Consider the following 23,487-nt stretch of genomic DNA (forward strand, 5'->3'; position numbering starts at 1 on the left):
ATGACTCTTTCTTGTTGAGGACAGCAGGTACATGATCATTTGGACAATGGCTATGATGTAAATTTGTTTATTTTGCTTATGTAAAAACCACTGATATATGTTATTGATTTAAATAAAAGAAAGCATATTGTCATAACCTTGTAATTCGGTTTCATACAGTAGATGTACCTACTGTGTAAATCATTGGGAAAAACACAGATTCAAGTTATTGTTTTAGCTCTGTTTTGCTCTCCACCAGGTCCTGCTAAATGCTAACTGCTAAATGTCCTGCTTTCTTCACCACTTAATTGCTAACTCCATCTGCCTGTCTGCTGAGCAGGTGGTGTACAGTGGGTTTTTATCGCTTCTGTGCTGCAAACAGCTTCATGCTGTGGCTGGAAACAGCACTGATGAGAGCACTGAGAGTACAACAGTAAGGATGGAGGCTGTAAAAGACAACAATCAGAAGAAAGATATTAAAATGCTCAGAAGAGCTACGAGGATTTGGATGATATTTCACTGTCAACCAATGTCTTTTTACAATATGCACACTCAGTTTAACTACTGGTAATATTGATTAGAGCAACTTTAAGGAAAAGAAAGGCTCACTGAGATTAAAAACCTTGTTTTCAAGAAAGATCGGACCTCGAAGGCAACATACAAACCAACGGCATAAACAAGGTAAGACTAATGAAAGCAATTACTGACTGACTGAAGCAGTTAATTCTTGAGTGCCTAAAGTCAGTAAAATTTGTCACTAACTATTTAGCAGATACAGTTTGAGACTTAGTTCAACAAGTTTTCTTGGCTTGGTTTAGGTAATAAACAAAATTCTGAAATTCTCCACTGTTATTGAACAGTCTGCCTAAACGCTTTGTCCTTTCTCCCTTTCCTCCTCCGTGTCACCCAATAAATGTCCTCCTATCTGTCTCACTGCTCTCCTGACAGGCTGCATTGTATTCTGTGTGGCAAACACAAAATGTCATAATGATAATCTTTCAGGAAAGTGCAGCATCCTGCCGAGCCAAGGTCTCAACAAATCAACAATGCAGCACCACCACAAGCACACGAGCTTCCATTGGCAGTAAACAAAGAAACAGTTCACATCAGCCAGTGAACTCTGGTGGCTGCCTCTTATTTTCACAGACATGCCGTTATTTGCCGTAGACACATTAAAAAAGGAAAAAAAAAAAAAAACAGAAAGAAATGTTGCCTAAACTCAGGCTGCAGGCCAAAGCAGAGCCATCGCTGGTTAACTGATTAGCTCAGTAATTGCGGTGGAAATGCCACTCTGAGGTTGATATAAAAGTGCAAAGGCACATCCAGGAAATACTAATCAGTCTCCCGGCTGTTCTCCCAGGAGGTTGCTGTTGTTGTTGTGAATGCCACTGCCTCTTGCTACAGCACTTTATCTGTGTGTAGGTCTGTGTTTCTGTGTCCGTGTGTGTGTGTTGTATGTGTTTGATCTCACTGGCTGAAAATGAATATCTCCTACTTTCCCGATAGTTTCCCCTCTGACAATAATAAAAACCTTTAATATGAGAAGGGTAAATTTGGGCAGGATCTTTCTGCATATTAAAATAAATGACTCATTACAGCAGTGTCAGAGTAAGACACGCAGAGAGTCTTCCTTGTTCAAAACCTCCTCATTATAAACCTCATTTTTGCTCTAAATAACATGCCTCCGGCTCTTTTTTCTTCCCTCCCCTCTCTTTCATCCATTTGTCCTTGCCTCGTTCAGAGAGAGTTTGTTTTTGCATCGTGTTTCACACCTACAGTGACTACAGTCGACATCCTCACCTGTCACTACAACTGCTCCCATCTGTCTTTTCTCACTTTGTCCTGCCCTGCGTCCATTTCTCCGACCTCGTCGCACACAGAGACCTCGTCTGTTTGCACACTGTTTTGTGTGCGGTTCACACACACACACACACACACGCACAAAAAGACATAAAAGCAGGTTCTTCTGAAAGGCAGTTTAAGCTGAGTGGAACACCCAGCAGCTGCCTCACTCCTCTCCGCTGTGTGTTTGTGTCTCTGTCAGCACTGTTTGTACTGTGGCAGGATTATTTGATTGTTTACAGGTTTAGTGCTTGTCTGCTATCAATCAGCTGTGTTTACAGTGCGTGTTCCCTGACAATGCAGGATTATTGGGAATTGCTGTTGGTTTTTGTTTGTGTGTGTTTTTGCATTCCTGTGCATCTGACTATATAACCTACATTAGTAATAAAAATGTTCACAGCATCCCCTTTAAATTCCCGTTATGTAGCTTCCCTTTCCCCTCCACTCTCTTTTGCAGTATCTCACATATTCTGCATCTGCTTGTTACTGTGCTTCATTAAAGCAATATCACATTCAAACTGAGTGAAATATTCAGATCCAATATGTCATGTTTTCACAGCTGCATCGTTACATCAAATGAAAAGCCTGGTGATTGTGATTCAGTCTGACTTTGTTACCTTTTGACTGAAACAATAACTGCTTTCACATCACGAAGGCCCTCATTTCAACCATTCTGATCCACCAGATAAAGGAAATGTGCTACCCACACTGATGGAAGGCCTACTGCATCTTTTATAAAAGCAAAATCACCAGTGAAAGCATACCTGGGCGATAAAACGATGGCAATATGTAACAATATAACACTGGGGAAACTGCTAGGCAGAATGTCTGACAGTTTCACTTAAATGTATTAGATGCATTAAAAATCATAACAAAAACACAGCATTCATTTCAGGTCTCTAAAGATGCAAAACTTCCTCTGGTGGAGGCTGCAGCTGAATGTCAAGATGGGCTCCGTGGTCAAACACACTCGGTGCACCCCCAGCGGCCTCTTCTGAGGGCTACAATTCTACAACTACAGCTCTACAATTTCATTTTGTAGACGCTTTTATCCAAAGCGACGTACATCTGAGAGTAGTACAACACAAGCAAGGATCTAGTCAGGAGAACTGGATAAGTGTCACAGAACAAGTTCAAGGCTGAAGGACTTGACACCAAGTCCTGGTCTGCAGATTCACCCTGGTCATCCTCCATGTACCTCCAGGTACCCAACATTTACAAAACACTTGATTTCAGGAACTTCTTTTACATATTTATATTCATCACAGTTTACTCAAAGTTTATTTTTCATTTATTGTGTATCAAGGCGAGTAGATTCCTTCACCCTTTTTTAATTTCATTTATTTGTGTAATTTAATGTCTCTGTGTGTTTTCCATTGTTATGTGAACATTACCATTACTAACAGTGTGCCTTGATAAATGAAGTGGCTTCATTCAAAGTAAGTTGGTTGAATTCGTGTCCCAATTTTGCACATCCTGAATCAATACAACGATGAGAAATTAGAGTGAAAATATCAGCCTTTTATCTTTAATAGTTCCTGTGATATTGTGGTTCAAACAGCCTCAAATTTCAATGGAAAAAAAATGCTTAAAGTGGGTCGATGGGCAATTTTAAAAACTATTATCTTAAAAAGTATTTGATATATCAAGTTCAAATTTCACAAATGTCTTTACAATGATTCATTTTTAGTGCTACAAAAATTTCAGGCAAAATCAGAGATTGAGCAGAAATTGTTTAAATATTTGATGACAGGGCTTTGCAGTAAAGAATCACAAGCAATCAAGTGTTGGTAATGTCCAAACCACGTCTTGTATTTCATAAACGCATCATTTTTAAATGTAACATCTTAACCTGATAAGCAACTAGTAACTAAAGCATCACATAAAGGGGGAGGAGAGTGTTTCCCTCCAAAATGTAATGGATCAGAAAATGTAATGTAGCTTCAATTAGTAGTAACGTCAGTACTTGAGTACATCTACCACCGTTGACTATGCAGCCTCTTTGTCACATCTACCAGGAGCCTCTTGATACAATTAGCTTGATTTGGGGTCAGTTAAATGCAGAGGAGCTCCGCAGCCTGAACTGCAGCATCATCCCGCCTCAGTCTCCTCCTCCTAAACTCCATCCAGCAGTCTGAGTCACAGCTAGCCCTTTGCCAGTCTGCTTCCAGCCCACACAGAGCCCAGCCCTTAAGTCACCTGCACTAAACCTCAGGATAAATAAACCATGTGCAGAGCAGTGCAGCCAACTCGCGCTATTTTCAGCCCCACTGTGCTTTCTTTCCCCCCCCTCCTTCTTCGTAGGTCCGAAATGTCTTCATAAAAAGCATTTCCCCCTCTCAGGCTTGGGCAAATAGAGCGTGCTCAGGCGGTATTACTGATCCGTCTCAAAACCAGCTGGAGTCATGGAGACGCTGTGTCTGCCCTTTAACTGTAACAGCATAGGATAAGATATCTCTCTTTGTCTGGGGTTATTCAAGCTGTTAAAGCAGGACATTGAAAAGAATGATTAGGCTATTAGTATGCAAAAACAACTCCTGTTGTTTTGATCGCAGATGATCAGTCTTGCCCTGTAGTAAAAGCTGATTTTTGCCTTTTGCTCCCTTGTCACAAAAACGTTTGTTTCCTTCCTACTTCCATCCTTCCTTCTCATTTCACCTGCACTTAATGATCCTCTAAACTTCCCTCTACAAAAACTCTCTGTGGGTCAGCCTCCACTGCCTTTGGGAGGATGGATTCTCTAATGGCATGAAACAAAAGAGTTTTTGCTGCAGTTGGGTAAAACAAAGTAAGTCATTAAAAGACAAAAATGAAGAACGGGAGAGAACAAGGCAAATATGGAAATAAAGAAATATGACAAGAGCAACAATATCCCTGCTTTACTGCTTGGCTGAGGTTAAAAAGTCAGCATACTGCTTTAAACAAAATGCAAGTAAGTGAAATGGAAACATGCTTAGTAAATAAATCATGAAAAAGAAATCAGGTTTTCTGTCATCTGAGGTTTGACTGGTGTTGTTTTAATTTGATCATCTTGATGTGGCCACTTCTTAAAGGCACACTATGAAAAATGATTGCAGTTATTTAACTTTAAATATATACATTTCAGACTTTCCATGTTTTCTTAAATTGAAGATAATATCTAATAAAATCACAGAAACAAAGTTAAATTTACATGTTTTTTTAAAATCTGTATTTGAAAAATATTTGCCATTATTTTAAAGCAAAATTATGCATATTAAGCAAAATAGTTAATATTTTTAAACCGTTATTTTAAAGATTCCCTGTTTTGTTAAATTATAGATATTAATTAGTAAAATTACAAAAAAAGTCTGAACTTACATGTTTACTGAAAAAGTAATCAAAACTGTAAATGTCGTCCACATCAAAATATTTGTGTTTTTTACAAATACTAATTTGTTCTTCTACAACATTTGACCATGAGATTGTGCTTTTTTCATATTTAATTGTACTTAAATCAACAACAAAAATATATTTTACAGATATTAATCATTATTCTCACCAGCTTTACTGTTTTTTTAAATTTTCCGTGATTTTTTCTTTTTTCTTTTTCTAACTGGACAATTAGTGCCATCAGCTGTGTATATCCATGAATCTATTATTCACATATATGTATATTTCTGTAATTTTGTTTGTAGTTTCCATTAGAGGAGAACTCGCTTAATAAGACCTTTTGCTTGTTGGTCATTTCATATTATAACTTAACTGCCACACTGGAGAGCGGTGGACATAAAAATTTAACGGGGCTTTAAAGGTGTACGAATGATGATTTACGATTGTTTAATCTGCAGGGATGCAGCGAAGGTGAATGTTTATTAAGTTCTTGTTTTAAAATATGCGTAATAAGGTTGCAGTAGAGATCTCCTGCTGTGTTGGCTGGTTTACTGCTGACGGACGACTTTTGTGTCCAGGATTACTCTCCATTATGAGCTCTGAGCATTTACCTGCCGATCTGGGTAATGTGGTTGTGGTGCCCCTCAATCAGTCGTTGGAAATGGTCAGCACTAAATACCCCTCGTTCAGCACTGTGGGGCAAATATTCATCTAATCCTCTGTAAGCGTGTTCATATGTTCCTCAAAGTGCTGTTGTGTGATGTGGGAATAGATTTAAAAGGTGATTTAACGCACCTAATATCTCCAAATGTGCTCTCTTCATCATGTTTTTTTTTTCTGTCTTATTTTTTTGTTTTTAAAAACCCCCGGCGCCTGAATTTGAGAGTCAAAGGGGGACGCCATGGGAGCAAAGAGAACAAAGAAAAGGGCATAAGAGTGAGGAAGGGAAAAGGAGATAGAAAGAAGAGAAGAGAAGAGCATGACATGAAAACATAATGAGGATTGTCATGCCCATGGGGGTTGATGTGAGGAATGCACTGCGCAGGGGTTGAGATGAAGGAGGAATGCAGAAAACTGTCTAAGAAGCAAGAGAAGGGGAAAAGGAGGATAAACACCATGGCTGAGAGGTGACATAACTTTGGGAGCTCAGCGCAGAAGCATGTGATGGCTTCAGACGCCAGGATGTGGAGAACAGCTGTGCTGACCCACAAGCCGCTGGGTGATGTGGGTGGTGGCTGTGCTTCACATCTGTCGCTTCAGGCCACAAAACCCTGAGGAAATGCAAGCCTAAGTATATTCTTGCCAAAGGAAAGATGGGTTGGCCCCCCACCCCTCCCTCCAAGTGTCTGGTTGGTTTCCAGCTCCCAGCACGGCTGAAGTTGGCACAGAAATCTGAGCTCACTGTCACCCTTAGGGTTGCTTTTAGAGAGTTCAGTGCGGGGCTTAAGACCATCGCTACATTAACTCTACAGCAGTCGAATGAGAAATCAGACATGAAAACACACTATATGAGTTTACAACTGCGATCCTGCACTTCGCTTAAGACATACAGTTGACGCAGTGCAGAAATGAAACTGGATTTAAGTGGAGCACAGTGGAAGTTTTGTATGTTCTAATCCACCCCTGGAGACTGTATTTTACTTCTGACTCTTTTCCATTTCAGACTTCCAACCTTCCAGACAGCCATTGGTTTCAGTTCATGCCAACACAGATTGAAAATTAATTTGCTGAAACCTGAAACCAGCTTAACAAAAGTCCCCACAAATCTTTAGTCACCTTTCTGCATTTATTTATTGTGAAAGCTGTTTTGAAGCAAAGTTATTTTGCATCTGCTGCATTATGCAACGTTGCTCAGTGACTGCTTCTTAAATTGCAATGCTTTAAGAAGCAGCTGTAATGTAAGACATATAGATTTTATAGTGAGCATGCAGAGAAGGTCCTTAAAGTTTTATATGACTGATTTCTAAAGCGGCTTTCTTTACATATTTGCAGCCACACAGCCTACAAAAAAAACAACACACACACAAAAAAAAACAGCGATCCCAGTACCACCAGGCTGCGTCTCCTCTTCTCCGAGCGCAGCACGTCTTACATTTTGTCTGCAAAAATCTACAAATGCATGCTGCCTTCTTGAGACATGACAGCAGCGATCAGAGTACAGAAATTATAACACAACTGTCACGACAGCAGTGTGCTGGGAGCGTGCAAACACACATCTATTCCCCGGGTGGAACTGTCAAAGCCTGACTTTGACAAACAAAAAAGGGCCAAGCATCAGACCAAGGGAAATGCTCGTCAGAGTGGGACTCTCACTCTGTTCTCCTTTACTGGAGTTCACTGGTGAGTGCGTTTTTTAAATAAGCACAGTTTGCCGTCTACTACAGAAATACCTCAGAGTCCAATTAGCAGTGATGATTCTCTTCAACTGTTGAGGGGGAGCGCTGGGTGCTCTCGATAAGTCCGTATTAACTGCCGGAGCATTTATTCCTTCCTCAAAGTGGTGCTGTGAGTGAAGGAATGCAATAACTCTCCACAAGAGCTCTTTCCTTTTACTGTCTAATACGACTATTGGTTAATGAGGAATATGCAAAGAAAAACGAAGGCAAAACAAGACATCATGTGAAAAACCGCCCGCTCTCTGCTTCTCTGGCCCTGAAGCTGTGATGAGGTATAAAGTATTAAAAGTTTGACATCATAAGGAATTTTGAAAATGGTGACAGACACCAGTCTCTTAAATCTGTGCTCTAAATATGAAGCTACAGCCAGTTAGCTTAGCCTAACACAAAGACTGGGAAAAGGGGGAAACAGCTCCAGCCTGGCTCTAAATCTGCCTACAAGCACTTCCTAATTAACATGTCACATCTCATCTTTATTAACCAAAACAAAAAAACTTGAGTAAAAATGACAATCTGCTGTGTTACAGAGGGTCGTAAATCAGATTATTTCTTGGTTCTGGCTTCAGGAGAGCCCAGGAAATGATGGGTAGCGTCCCACAAATAGACCATACACATTTATTACAACATGGTAAATGGTCTTCTCTTCAGTTTAGAGATGCTGCTAGGCAGATTTTGTTCGCCCTAAAACAGAGCCAGGCTTGCTGTGTCTCCGTCTTTCAAGCCTTTATGCTAAGCTAAGCTAACCGGCTGCTGGCTGCAGCTTCATATTTAGAGCACAGACATGAGAGCGGTATTGATCTTCTCATGCAACTCTTGGCAAACAAAGCAAGTAACTGCATTTGCCAAGATGTCAAACTATTCCTTTAACATTTTGGCTGAAAGAATAATGACTCCTTCGAGGGAAAACATCAACCTGGGTTTTAATTAAACTCAAACAAAAATTCTCAGTAGAACAATTTGAAAACCTGTCAAAGTGAATCTGCTTCTAAATTGGATACAGTCAGGTTTAAAATGTAAACAAACAACGTCTAATTCCTCCACCGTTCGCCACACAGATCTAAAACTGAACACTTTCTCAGCAGAAGAGGAAACATTTGCCAGAAAGATTTATAAAAGCGAGCTGGTACTTCCGAGACAGAAAGTTAGACTGTATGCAACAACATTTGGAAAAGTCTCCCTTCGAGGCATCTTGGAAAGGCAGGATCATTCTTTTGTTTTCCACATAAGACGGTATGAAATTATTTCTTTAAAAAGAAGTGATCCTGTCAATTCGGTTGAGTACCGAATCTGTATTCTCATCTCGAACGACTTGAAACGCTTTCTTATCAACCTCTTTTTCTTTGTTTGATCTTTTCACAGAGAACAGTCAGCCGGGATATACCTCTTTCCTTATTCATCAAGCACTTTGCAATGAAACAATGAAAAGATTAACAATGCAATGCATCAAAGACGGTCTTCAAAGGAAGTGCATTTTCCAGTTTTCTGGAGCTGTGCGGTGATGTAGATAACAAAAGGAAGTTGAGAGGAGAGAAATAAAGGCCTTAAACCTCTCCAGGGGAAACACCTCTCTGCTGCCACTATGTTCTGGCCAGATGCAATTTCCGGGGCACCGTTCTGCTCTTCAAAGAGAAGAGAAATTGCTCTATCACAGTAGACACAGCAGAGAGGTGGTGGAGGTGTAGGGTTTGGGGGCAGTTTGAGGAAGAGCCTTGGACTCATGAGCTACATAAATTAGCTACCACATAAATTATCCATCCCCCTCAAATTAGAAGAAAACACAGAAAGGTCAGAAGATGCTTGAGAGGGATTAGAGTGACCTACACACACACATGCACCCCAAACAACTATTTACATGATTCATGTATGTGCATTTCACATTCCACTGCCGAAATTAATTATTGAAGCAGAACTAATCAAATGTTTGGGAGCATGTGCTCACTACCAGAAGGCTGCCTCCGAATCCTATCGAGGAAAAGTCACGACGCAGTGTTTGGGTTAAGCAGAAGGACCGCTGCATCATTAAAGCGCCACGCAGCCGCAATCTTCAGCGCTCACTTCAAGGGACTGTTTGGTTTGGAGGAGAACAAACTCATTAAAGACCTCGATGTGTTTCTGTGCGCGACGTCGGGGCGAGTAGAAAGGTGATCGTGGTTTATGTAATCTCAGCGGACATTTTTTTTTTTTCACAGCAGAAATGCCCACTTGTCAAACAGCACAAGTGTTACTAACAGCATTAGCGACGGCTCCTTTCTATTCCAGTGTCCCAGTTAGCCACGACAGTGTGACGGTAAGTCAGCAGGAAACTGAAGCAGCTAAATGGAATTCAGCCATCATTAATTCTACTTCACCTGCCCCCATCCCTGCTGTCACAACTTCTGCTAAAAAAGGTCTAACATGACATTTATATATGCTCAAAATACCACTTCAGCTACTGCAATATGTACTAATAAAGCTTATACAACCTAAAGAAATCATTACAATAGTAGATTTTTATCAGACATTTCTAAGAAATATTCAGACAAATAATAGCAAATGTGATAACTAAGCATCACTACAACTTTCTATCTCCTGATACAAATTCATTCCAGCGTTTTGTGGCACTTTTAAAATCTCTGTTACACTACTTCTCTGCTTTCCCTTGGATTAATTGGTATGAGATTTGTTTTTTTTAATTAAGAATTTATTTATTGTAGTGTGGAAATGAATGTACTACATCAGTACAAAATAGTCTAAAGAGTTTATAAAACAGAAAAGGCAATAGTTTGGATAATAATTGGACTAGAATAATATGTAAATATTGTGCATATGGGTAAAGACTACTCTGCAGGCCTAATTGACAAAATATTCCAGCAGCTGGGGCGGCAAAAAAAATAAAAGTAAACCACTACAATACAGTAATTTCAACATTTTTTAAAGAGATTATGTCTTGTTTTGGATTCTTAATGTTTAGTGAAGGACATTTACATGTGTCAAAACAGTTACTGATGGACAAATGCATAATTAATTTAACAATTTGGTGTAAAACTCTGTAATTATGCAAGGTATCGATCATTTAACAAACAAATCTATGCAAAATGACAAAAACAGAAGGTACATTTGGGTAAATACAATAATTTTTTGTCTCTGCAAAAAAAAGTACATTTTCTTTATTCAAAAAAAGATTTTTAATGTTACTGTATATTGAAGACATAAATGCACAGTCTAGTTCTGTAACTAAATTGATGTTTTCATGTATTTGGAAAAACACTGAAAAATCAGAGAAACATAAAGGAATAAGTTCATAAAACGACCATTGCTTTTCTTTTTATACATTGTAGTATGCAAGGAGTCGACTGGAATTATAAATAATATTGTAAAAAATAAATATTAAAAAAAATAAAACTGTGTTACAAAGAGAACCTTTGTAGAGTGGAACGTGACTAATGAAGACAATGCTGTTGAAATGGACATTATAATGAATTTACTATGTGAAAGGTTGTAATGGGAGTAATTTCACCCCTTCAGTGTTTTTGGACTCAGCCTGCATTAGTATTCTGCCTTCACACCCAACTATTATTTGGGCTTGGCCATTATATGAATGTTAGCTTTTATATGACAGTTTATTGCACATAAATCACAGTATATTATACAAGTTAACACAAGGCCGGTAAACGTAACGCCGCATTGCTACTGATGCTTTGAGGAATCTTCTCTCCACACCATTGCAATGTTGTTCATGTGATGTGAACAACTGAGTTATAAAATAAGGCTGCAAGTCAAAAACATTTATTGCTAGTTGTCTACGTTCTTGATTAACCAGTTATTTCTTTGATATACAAAAAGAGCAAAACTGTGTTTTACCGAAGCCCCAGATGACATTTTGAAATGCCATTTAAAAGCATTTTTCTTTCCCCAGCAAAAATCAGTTGCAAACAATCACAAGAAAAAGTTTTACCCTGCATATAAACCCACAAAAAGCTGAATTAAATAAAAACAGCTACTGCAGAAAAAAGGAAGAATGACAATTGTCAGTTTGCTTTTAACTGCGGCCTGTTTAAACAATCATAAATAACTACAAACACTTTTGATATTCAACTTGGTCAGACAGCATGTCACACAGTTCTGTAGCATAACCCATCAATTTAACTCCCAGCACTATAAAAAAAAGTGTATTTCCTTTCCTTAAGAGAGCAAAGTTTATTAATTTAGCGCCCTTCTGGAGCAGATGTCTCAAAGTGCTTCTCAATAAAAGACAAAAGCAGCAGACAGTAAATCGAGGGTCTACAAAAAGACAAAGTCATACTCTGCGTGTAAAGTCCTCTGAGACAATTTTATGATTTTGGGCCGCATCAATAAAAGTGACTTGACTTGGCGTATACTGCAGACACAGTACGAGTGTGCAAAACAAATATATTATACATAAATAAAGGGAAATTAAAAAAGACAGGTCTTAGGATGACTTTTTCAGTGTGGTTGCGGTGTCTAGGAGCTTTAACAGTCACAACCTTGGAGTCTCCTTTACTTTTAAACCCAGCGTGAGGATCAGAAGACCTCAGAGTTTCTAATGTAAGCAGGACTCCGACCACGCAGAGTCCTAAAAGTGATCACATGAATGCTGATTGGAAGCCTGAATTTGAAGAGGGGCCAAAAAGAAAAAAGAAAAAGAAAAGAAATTAAAATAGATCAGAGTTGCTCCGTGCTACCAGACACATCTGATAAATGACATACTCTAAATCTTTCTGTTTCAAACTGCATGCAGAGACATAAAAAAAGGCATCCAGTAGTTTTCCTTTCACTGGGTTAGCAGAAAAAAAAAAAATAGCAAAATTGCCCATAAGCAGAAATATCACTTCAAAGCTACTTCAGTGCAGCTGCTACAGTAAGTGGTGGAGTGTGGAGCTCCTCTTTGGTGTCATTGTGTATGAATGTGTGTTATTATGTTTCCTCGTTAATCTCTTTGGCCTGCACATAAAAGCCTGCCAATTCTCCTGGTTAAATCAAGGCAAAATCCCCACTATACTGTGGAGTTCACACCTTCAACAAATAACATGCCGTTGACCACTTAAAAGGCGACGTCCAGCAGATAACAGCAGAGATGTGCACTCAAGATAAACACGAATCTTCTTGGGAGAATTAAAAAAAATAAATAAATAAAACACGACTAGACCCAATCCAATCCAGTCAGTGTGGTCGCCTTGTAGATGTGATCAATGTTCAGCTCCAAATTAAAATCTGTGTCCAGTGCCAGTGACTACGGCTACAGTGTCGGGGTGCGCCAGCAGTAACGGCAGAGTTTAATCGCAGAGACATTGCAGCCAGGCAGCTCTGCTCCTGGACTGCAGGGGAAACTTACTTCTGCATCAGTCAGTCGGACATATATAACGTCAGCTGACTGCTTAAACACATTTCTTTCACCAGCTTCACTGCATTATTCCACATCCCTTCTCCACAAGGGTTTATTTTCAAAAGGACATCTCTGTACAGTGCTGGTTTAGAAGCAGAAAATGCTAACAATGAAAAGATTAAAAAAAAAAAAAAAAAAGGTAGATGTAAACATGTGAGCAGCCGTAGGGATTCAAGCAAATAAACAACAAAGCTCAAAACAATGTCTGATCATAAATTTTAACAAGGACTTGTCGGTACAGATTCAAGACATATTTCAGACGCAGACAGACATCAGCACAGCCGTACGTGATGATCATAAAACAAGAAGAAGAAGAATCGGTTAAGGAAGTGTAAAAATGGTTTAAAGCCATAAATGTCGGCCCGCACTTGAAAGTAAAAGGCATCTATACCCACACAGTCACATGCGCTGTGACAAATTTTCATCAGAGGTTTCGACCGAAACCAGCAGCATCCATAGAGAAAAAGCCCAGCAGGTCTCCTCAGGTCTGAAAACCTCATGTCGTTTCTTTCAGTTCACTCAAAGGTTTGCTCGTTCTTTGCACAGTAGGGTTCATCTATCTTTAACCCATTCCATGATAAATAAATAATCCTGTGATTTTACGTGTGTTGTCTGCCTTGAACTATTCAAACACCAAATCAAAGGCATTATTTGTTCTGGGTTTCTACAGTGTATAGTTGGGTATCTTAAAAAAAAATATATATATATATATCAAATTACCATTAGATTTTACCAAAGAAGTAACATTAACATAATGTATTCCTCTGCAATCATTGTGCCCCCTTCATAGTGATCTCTACTAAGTGTACAGTATATGTTTGATTGTGACTACCGTAGTTTGATTGGTGCAATATCTGTGGACGTTATTTGTAAGATCAGTTGCAGTGGCTACACAGCAGTTAGCTACCCGAGGTGCTGATGTTCGCCATTTCTTAGTCCCATCTGTGATTTGATCAGTTAAAACGTGACTCTGTGTCATGATTTGACTCACTGGTTTAACAGTCTGGTCACAACTGGAGCCATAAAAGGATGGCAGCTAATAACACCGCAGACTACAGCTAATTCTGTTTTCAAACACTCCCTCCCACTCATTCACTTCTCCCTTTATAATGCACACTCAATAGTTTATTCAATAGTGAGCAGTAAATTCAGATTTCAGACGTTTACTAATCATCATCAGTTTTGACTGACAGCTGTAGAGAGCTCATGTTCACATGTATTTAACATATGGTCGGCGTTATAGTTTACATTTCTGCTTTTTATATTGCATTGTGGGATTGCTGAAAACCTGTGTACAAGCTATGAACACTTTAAATGTATAAACACAATAAGTTCAGATCAAATGGTCCACGGTGAATGTAGCGCACTAGACAATAAATAGGGATTGTTTTCAGCCAGAGTGTAAAGAAATACTGGCTCAGCAGGCGTAAACATGCAGGCTGGTTTAACAAAAGTAAATTGCTTGTGACAAACGGTGTAATTAGAACAAAGTTTAATAACGCCGAGTGATGTTTAACTGCATAGGTGGATAAATGAGAGTTAACAATATGTGCTTGTTCAATATAACGCCGTGTCTGTTAACCCTCCAAACCCCAAGCAGTGTCTAGGTGTTTTTTTTTTTTTCCAAATGTCATATTTTTACTAACTTTGAGCTCATCTTTCACTGCAATATAAAGTCCTGCACCTCCATGGAGACAGCACAGCAATAACTAAAGTAGAGAGAACTCAAAAATGTCTTCTGGCAGTACAACACTAATATAATGCCATAAATCATAAAAAATGAAGGTTGAATTTCTTTGATTACTTTTTTTTTTTTTTTTTTTTGAAATGGAAAAAAAACCTGGAATCAGCATGTTTGACATTTTTCCAAGTGCTACACAAGTGTTACCAATACGGGGGGAAAACCCATCATACTATAGATATTTTGCCACTTACAATTTTAATGTGTTTCCATACTGGTCTCCTGTCTTCTTTATGTCACACTGTCTGCATTTCAGCTGAAAAATTGCAGAATTTTTGTCACATGGCTGATGGTCACGACTGAGTCAAAACTAGCTTTATGGTTGGACAGATGAGCGCAGATTTTATTTTATTTTTTAAAGGATCTGGTTACAGCAAAGGCTGCAAGGTGGCTCGGTGAGGACACCCGGGATCTTTCTGTGTGGAGTTTGCATGTTCTCCCCGTGCAGCGTGGGTTCTCTCCGGGTTCTCCAGCTTCCTCCCACACAGTCCAAAAACATGTTGAGGTTAATTGGTGATTCTAAATTGTCCATAGGTGTGAATGTGAGTGTGCTTGGTTGTCTGTCTCTAAGTGTAGCCCTGTGATAGACTGGTGACCTGTCCAGGGTGTCCCCTGCCTTTACCCTGAGTCAGCTGAGATAGACTCCAGCCCCCCGCAACCCTAGTGAGGATTAAGCGGTGTATAGATAATGGATGGATGGGATGGTTACTGCAAATGGTTTCTTGTTGATGCATTTTTAAATTAGACAAAGTGATTTTAATGGAATATTATGATTTTCAGCTTAGCTTTGATTCATTTCCTGACAGAACTCTAGGTCATGTCTGATATGTTCAGGGACCAACAGAAGGTTGAAAGTTTTTAAAATGTTTTTACAGTTTTGTGCTCCAAGAAACTGTGAAATTTTCACGATTTCTTCCGCCTAAAGGTTTTGGGGTTCAGAGGGTTAAATTTCAGTGTGTCGTTACCAATAAACAACAGACCGACTGACAGAGACCTCCATGTTTGCTCGGGTTTACCAACACTTCCACACATTTTAGCGCCTTTTAAAGTCTGACACATTGGAGCTTTCAGAAAAAATGTGACTTTCCCAGCTGTAATTATGGCTTGGATGATGACATGAATACTATTTACAAGTTGGAAATTGGTAATTACAGTAACACTGTGACTTGAGCATAATCCTTTAATTAACATCTGATCAAATCTTCTTGAGAGATTTGAGAGACTCACCACTTTGAAGTCCTCTGCTCTGCACTCGGTGCCGTGGAAGTGGCAGGACAGCAGCATGTCGCTGATGTCGTGGCCGGTGCGGTCGTAGAATTCTCGCATGTTGAAGGGTCGCGGCTTGAAATTGTGGAAGTCAGCTTTGACCTTCAGGCTCTCCAGAACGCTTTCCTCCACAAGGTGTATGTCCCTGATCTCATACCTGGAACAACACGCAGAGAAAGGGAAGTTCAGTTAAAGCTGTAGTCATTTTAAAATGCACATTTTCAGCCATGTAGTTGAGCACGGAGTGAGGGATCTCCACAGTGAATATTCACAGCTTTGTGATAAAGTAGACTTCATAAAAAGCAAATTTCAGCCTTGAAACATTTTTGCACACTTCAGGAAGGTTTATGAGTCTCTCTATCAGTGAACTTTTGCTCCGCTCAACTAGAGCTAAAAATAATACGCTCCAGAGCAAATCAAAAGGGACAGAAAACAGACAATAAAAATGTACAAGATGGTTTTTCGGTGGCATTTTCTGACTCTCAAATGGAAAGCACTAGTAGAGTGTAACACTTTATCGTACCCTACATAATAAATTCCAGACAGGAGCTGCACGGGCCCATAAACCCAGTCGTCCATTCACTGTCAACGCAGCAACTCCAGGCTACGCAGTATTTCAACCCAAGTTTCACTTACAAAATCTGCATTCAGACTTGAGAAAAATGTGTTTGTGTTGACTGGATTGTTTTGGCCCTGGGAATATTTCGTTAAACTTTCATGTGAATTCTTAAACTGACGGGCAGCATCAAAAGTGAGTCTTAATTATTCACGACATGGCAGAGGTATGGTAAAAAAAAAAAGAAAAGAAAAAAGAAAGGGAATTATTTACAGCAATGAAATCATCTGTATATAGCAGTGTAAAAGTTCAGCTGGTAGCTCAAACCATAAGAGAATTACCACCACATTTGACAGATGAGGTGTTATGTTTTGGGTCACGAGCCCCATTTTTTTTCTCTGTGTCCCTCCTTCCATCATCTTGACAGATTTTTATTTTATCAGTCCACAGAACTTTGTTCCACAACTGAGATTATGGTCATGAAGACTTCTCCTGGTTGTTGACAAGGAAACTCATCTTGGAGAGTTTACCTGATGTGCAATACAGACATAAAAAGATTTAACTTTCCTTGTCATCCACAAGACGTGCTCTCCTTGATCTACCAGCTCATCTACCATTTTCTAATTTTCCTGCGCACACTTACAATTTTAAAATGCTGCTGATTAAAACAACCACCCTTGATATCTCTCTGATAGATTTCTGATTTTTTTTAGTCTCATTATCATTTTCCTCACCTTCATGGGTACCTCTATACTCCTCATATTGACAGGTAACCTCACCTCAATTAAGAAACTCTCAGCCTTCAATCAACTATGAGCCACTCATGACCTCTATTGTGCATGAACTAATAACACACAGCTGCATTTGTCAGCAGAGTGAAGCCACTTACTTCTGAGCCCATATTTCTGAGCTGAGACTTTGATGTAGTATTCACAGTGTTATTCCAAATTGAATGTGCTGAAGCACAGAGCTTAAAGAACAAAAAAAAAAACAACAAAAAAAGTCACTATCCAAATGCTTTTGGACTGTCAGCTGCTAAATGCTCCACTGTGTTCACCAGCGAGACTCTAACTGTGCGTGTCGGCTTTTTGTTGCTAAGCAGGTAGTGTACAGTGGGTTTTAAGAGCTACGAGAGCAGTGTGAGCGCCCACAACTTCTTTTTAGGTTGTAACCGTGATCAGCCCCTTTTATATTGTCGTGATGTTTTCAAACCGGGCTGCTTTCCGCTGCAGTAACTCAGGGCAGGCACAGGGTGGCGCGAATGTTTACAGGAGCGGTCCCATAATCAGCCCTTTGGGCCTTTCTGTCTCCATTGCGGTGCAGGATCTGACAGCTTGGACTGCAACATCAACCCTAGGTGCACCAAAACAATGACAAATAGGAGTGACTGGATATAACTCCTATTATATGAGGGGCTGCAACGAACAACTATTTTGATGCTCAAATACATTATCAATTATTGAAATAAATACTAGACTATTCGGATAATGAACTTGAGGCTGGACTCGAGTTGTTGACGTATTGGATCCGGAGAAGTTATAGGTCACTGGTGGGCTTTCCAATTGAAGCACCCTACTGTAACTGCAATGTAAAGACCATCTTCCCCCATGTTAGGGCCTCAAGGGGGTCAACTTAGACCCAATAGGCCACCAGACTTGCAAAACACTTGCAGAAATCCTGGTTATACTTTTGGTTCATCCACCTTCCCCTCAGTTCTCCTGTAGTGAGATGAGAAGAGAATTTTAACTGTTGCTCCCCAACTTGTCCTGGACTTCCAATGAAGACAGGCTTACAGTCAATTGATACAATAGTCGACATTTATTCAACTGTTTAATGAAATAAACATGGAACATCTGTGGATGTTGTACATTACACTATAATCAACACTAATGATTGACTAATGATAATTTCTCGCATCGCTTCATCCTGTTGTATCACCGCATTATTGATAGCCTGGTGTTCAGTTACATGTCTGTCGGCTTTGCCTGCATCACCTGCCAATCTTTTTTAAACTAAACTGAAAATAAAGGCTCGCAAGTAACTGAGCAGGGAGCCAGACAATCCACATCACATGCAGCTTTATCAGTAACACTGAGAAATTTACTGTCATTCAGTGAAGCTCGCAAAAGTCTGACCATGCTGCCTTGTAATAAAAGAGAGCAGAATAGCTGTAAATGCAGCCGCTCTCTACCCTTGCTGTGATCTCCCACTGTGCTATTATTAAAAATGTCACCATTTTAATGGACTCACCAAAGAGCAGACTGCTTGGAGTTTTTTTTTTTTTTTCTCCCCCGAACACTGCCTCAAATGAAAAGCCTTTCAGAAATTTCTCATATGAATGTACTGCTACGTGAATACGGCCTTTTATTGATCTTTTTTGAAACATACTATTAACACACTCAGTGTGGTTTTATGCACAACCTGAAAGAGATTCAGTGGCTTGCTTTATTTAAACCAGAGCTGGTATCTGAGATGTGTAATTGCATTATCCGATGAAATGTGGAACAAGGTGCAGTAATCCTTACGTTTTTTATTTTTTTTATTTTCATGAGAACAAAGAGACATCTTACAATCTAACTAAAACCATCTAAATATTAAATCAATAATAACTACCCTTATTCTGGATCAAGAAAAACTAATTCATAGATTTTTTGTGACATTAAGATTAAGCCAGATCCCATTAAGACAGAGGCGGGGAGCGTTTTTGTTTGATTGAAAGAGAGCTTAATTGAGGCGAGGCATTGACTCCCCACTGTTTGTGCAGTGGACAAACCTGCCAAGAAGGCACTTATGAGATAAAATCCCATAAGCACAAGCCGACGGGATCGGCGAAGGCTGACACTTCAGCATGTGTGCAGCTTAAATATCATGCCACAAGACATTTCCCAGACCAATGACTCCAAATATGGGAAGTGGGCGGAGAACAGTCTTAAATGGATTTCATGCCACAAGCACTTTCATTTCTGGCCGAGGGTATAACAGCTAAGTGTGCCATCGCATCGCCTCTCTACCTTGCCAAGGGAGGCAGGATAATGAGCACTAAACCTACTTCAGAGTGTAAGAGTTGAGTCGAGTACACGGAGAAGGAAACTTAGAAGGAAATTCACCCCCTTTATGCTTTGGTGTTCAACTTTGAAAATTCTTCTTTGTGAACTGCTGCCTGAAATGTAAGGTTAGGAGACGTATTCATGTAGAAAAATCCAGATGGCAAGTGTTGATTATCAGTCACACCAGCGTCACAGGGAAAACTGCTAATTTTAGTGTTCAATCTGGGATCTTCATTAAAGATTTAGGATTGAAGTTACCCACATAAAAGCAAAGCCACCACAGGAGTTCTGCAATGTATGCTGGGTCCTGTCCTCAATCTCTTTAACTGACAGCAGGTCTGACGTTCACATCATCTGAGCTTTTATGTTTTTCATTGCTCGGATGACACGCCGGTCATCACTTTGTTCGCCAATCAAGCCCAAACTGCAGCGACTGACACCGTCTAGCTAATTGTTTCATTATTGCTGTCTGTGTTGCCATTTGGAAATATATTACAACACCACAGGGAAAGCAATCAAAGAGCTTCTAAAGACAGGATTAGTCGCAGTCTCCTCTCTGCGAGATATTTCTTCCTTCTCGTTTGCTTCGTGCATGTTCTTAATCACCGAAAATTCATTCAAACTTCTCCTTTTACAAAAAAAAAAGTATGTTATCTACTATAATGGTAAAACTCTGACAGCTCAGAAACAAGCAGCTGTGATGAGCAGGAGAGGAGGTTTTTTTTTTTTTTGCAGCTATACTGGAGTTTCAAAGACATGAGGATTTAAATGTATAAATGACAAGAATACCCAGAGCATCTGCCATTTCACTTGTAATCAAAGGAAGCAGACTCTCCACATCTTGTCCTACTGTGCATACATGCTGCTGCCAGCCCCAGTATCCTGAGCCTTCAGCTGCACCAACAAGGCGGCTGGAGGGTTCTGATTATAATGCCTCAGTTAATTCAAGCCTGACAAGCATGCTCTCCAAGCACAGGATGACTCAACAAGGTAGAAACTATTAGAGCTTGTTGGACCAAACTGGATCAAGTATTCAATCCTTCAGCCTGAGCAACAATGCCACTCTGGAAAAACACTCCATTAGAATCACAAGTCCTTAGAAGTAGCACGAGGAAAATGACATGATCAGATGCAGAATGCAGAATCTGGGCCTCTTTCAGTGTTACACTATGCAGAAAAAAATGCATTAATGTAAAAGCAGAATCTTAGCAGTATACATTTTAGATGGTTAAATCTGTACCTCTATTGTGTTGCAACAATATAAGGACCATAAGTGTGACATCAAATCAAAAGTAGAGTAATTCCCTCTGATGTGTAGTGAAATAAAAGTGCAAAGTAAAGTAAAGAAAGTGCCTCCGTTGAGCACTTGTAGCTCAAAGTAAAAGGTGGAGAGTTTCTATGGAACAATGTTCTTACATTAGAGGAAAATATAAAACAAGCACCAACATTCATGCAGCAGAAGCAGGTTTGCACAATAAATTCTGCAGTTGTCAGTCAGATTTTGGAGGGTTACCTCTGGTTGAGCAGGGCCAGCAGCTCCCCTGCGTGGTACAGGTCGTTGCGCGTAACCCGGCTGAACCGGAACGCGTTCAGGTTGCAGAAGGTGACCGCGGGGAACGTCATGATCGGGGTCGTGACCTCGTCCAGTTTGGTGACGTGCGGGTACTCGAGGTAAAAGTGGATCCGGTCCACGCACACGTACAGCAAGAAGGTAAGGGAACCCAGGAAGAACACGACCCACAGGCAGCGTTTGATGCAGAACCGCTCGTACGTGAAGATGTGGGAGATTCCGTGCAGGGTCGAGCTGTGCGCAAAAACTTCTAAGGGAGGAGGTTGATTCGAGTCCATTTCCTCGGTTTCCACTTTGAGATCCATTGTCACGGCGAAACACTCGATGCCAGAGTCAGAAAAAGAGCTTGAAAACACTCGCTGTTTGGAGAAACTGTAGTAGATATTCATTCACCTGTGGCACAAACTGTCATTATCCATCCGAACAGGTGCAAACGCGCAGATAACCGCTCTGTCACCTGGTGCGGTTCGGTCGCCATCGCTCATGCACGCTGATCAGGAAACATTGTGAGCATCAGCCGCTCTTTCAGAAGAAGAAAAAAAAAGTCAGACGAGCAGGAATTGTGTGTTCACAAAAGCAGGCACGCAAAAGCAGAATGACTCAAACGCAAAAGATCCGTCCGTCAGCGCTGCGCTGCGCTGATGTTTTTGCAGGTTTCTCACTGGGTTGCAGTAAAGCAAAGAAAAATAAGGATTGACAAAGTGTTTCATCAGCATGGAAAATTCGCTGGCCGATTATAAGTCCAGTGAAGCACGCATGATTCCTGCACGCCAGGAAGAAGAAAAGCCGGAGCTCGAAGAGAGAAAGAAATCCTTTTTGACACTTCGGCTCATTTATTAAGAGTTCCTCTGTTGCTCCGCTGCACGCATCGTCCCCTCGCACATTTCCAGGTCAGATTAGGAGATTTCGGTCCACTCCGGGAAACGTGTTCAGGGAGTCAGACGCTTGGTTGTTGTGGACGGTGGAGAGTCGTGAGGTTTGTCTGAAGGCAGCAGCAGCAGCAGCAGCATCAGCAGCAGCGGACTGGAGCAGAGACTGACGCTCTGCTGTTCACCTGTGAGTTCTGGAGTGGGTTTTTTCTGTCTTCACTACATAAGACCGCAGCCCTCAGAGGGAGAACCGAGGAAATGGACTGTCAAGTGCATTTGTTTTCTGGCAATCTACTGTATTTACTCTGTGTCATTTAATTACAATCATGCAATGGCATTGAGGCCAATAAAGCTTCACTGGAAAATAAAAGTCATATTCTGTAAAAAACTGAAAATCTTGCAGCAAGGGTGCAGAAAAAAATATGTTTAAAAGAGGTTTAATACTACAACATTTTAAAAAAGAAAAGAAGAAAAGCCAAATATCTGTATAATAATCATATTACAGTAAATTTGTGTTATTTTATGGTCACGTAAACGAAGAAATTACTTTTTGTAAAATTGCATATTTTTGATGTGAGCATTATTTACAGCTTTGTTTTGCTTTTACAGTCAACCTATAAATCAGGTTTACTATAATTTAGCAAAACAGGGAAAATAAGTACAATTCTGGGGATTTTTTTATAATTAATTTTCCAGTATCTGTGAAACAACATTTTTTTAAAAGCTGATTTTAATACACTACAATTGTCAGACATTGTGAAACAAAGAATTACCATTTGTTCAAATATAGATATATAGAAAATATAGGATACTTTCTAAATATAGCAGGGATTTAATATTTTTGATTTGATGAGGACATTATTTACAGTTTTGTTCTGTTTTTTTGTTTTGTTTTAATAAAATATTCCAATATTTATTTTTTATTTAAATTATTATACACATGTTAGGAGAAGAAGTAAACTTGTTAAAAAAATAGCTTGGTGTGGTAATACTTTGTGAGTAGGTGAGCTAGAACGTGGCTGTGTTCCAACAACCAATCTGATGTCACATATAACACATGTAAAAGATAAAGATAAAGATAACTTTATGGATCCCACAGTGGGGAAAGTTCACTGTTACAACAGCTCCAAAAAAGTGTACAATCAGTGCAAGAATAATTGGGAACACCCAGTGCAAATTTTAGGAAATAAACAGAAACAGAAAACAGAAAAACAGAAAACACACAGTGCAAAAATTGCAAGAGAAAAAAAAACATTATATACAGAAGATGTTTTTTGTTTGTTTGTTTGTTTTTAAAACAAGACTATACACACAAGGATGAGGTAGTAATGGTTATTGCACATAGTGGAATGTGTTTGTTGGTGGAAAAAAGAAAAAGTGCAGCAGTAACAGGGGTACCAGTGGAGTCTATAGTGCAGCGTTGGGAAGTCTGACTGTTGTTGGGATGAAGGACCTGCGGAAACGTTCCTTCTTACACTTTGGGTGTA

At 39.7% G+C, this 23,487-nt stretch overlaps 1 protein-coding gene across 1 annotated transcript in view; it reads right to left on the reverse strand.

Moving 5' to 3' along the window:
- Positions 1-21,436, reverse strand: part of LOC103358636 (acid-sensing ion channel 1-like) — a 55,823-nt gene extending 34,387 nt beyond the window's left edge. Inside the window, exons 1-2 of the mRNA XM_008283672.1 lie at positions 21,075-21,436; positions 15,920-16,115 (exon numbers count right to left, since the gene is read on the reverse strand). Of these exons, the coding sequence (XP_008281894.1) occupies positions 15,920-16,115; positions 21,075-21,436 (558 nt within the window). The remainder of the gene's footprint in view (positions 1-15,919; positions 16,116-21,074) is intronic.
- Positions 21,437-23,487: the final 2,051 nt, after the last annotated feature.

This window comes from Stegastes partitus, unplaced genomic scaffold (assembly GCF_000690725.1).
Source record: "Stegastes partitus isolate 25-593 unplaced genomic scaffold, Stegastes_partitus-1.0.2 Scaffold323, whole genome shotgun sequence".
Classification (NCBI taxonomy): domain Eukaryota; kingdom Metazoa; phylum Chordata; class Actinopteri; family Pomacentridae; genus Stegastes; species Stegastes partitus.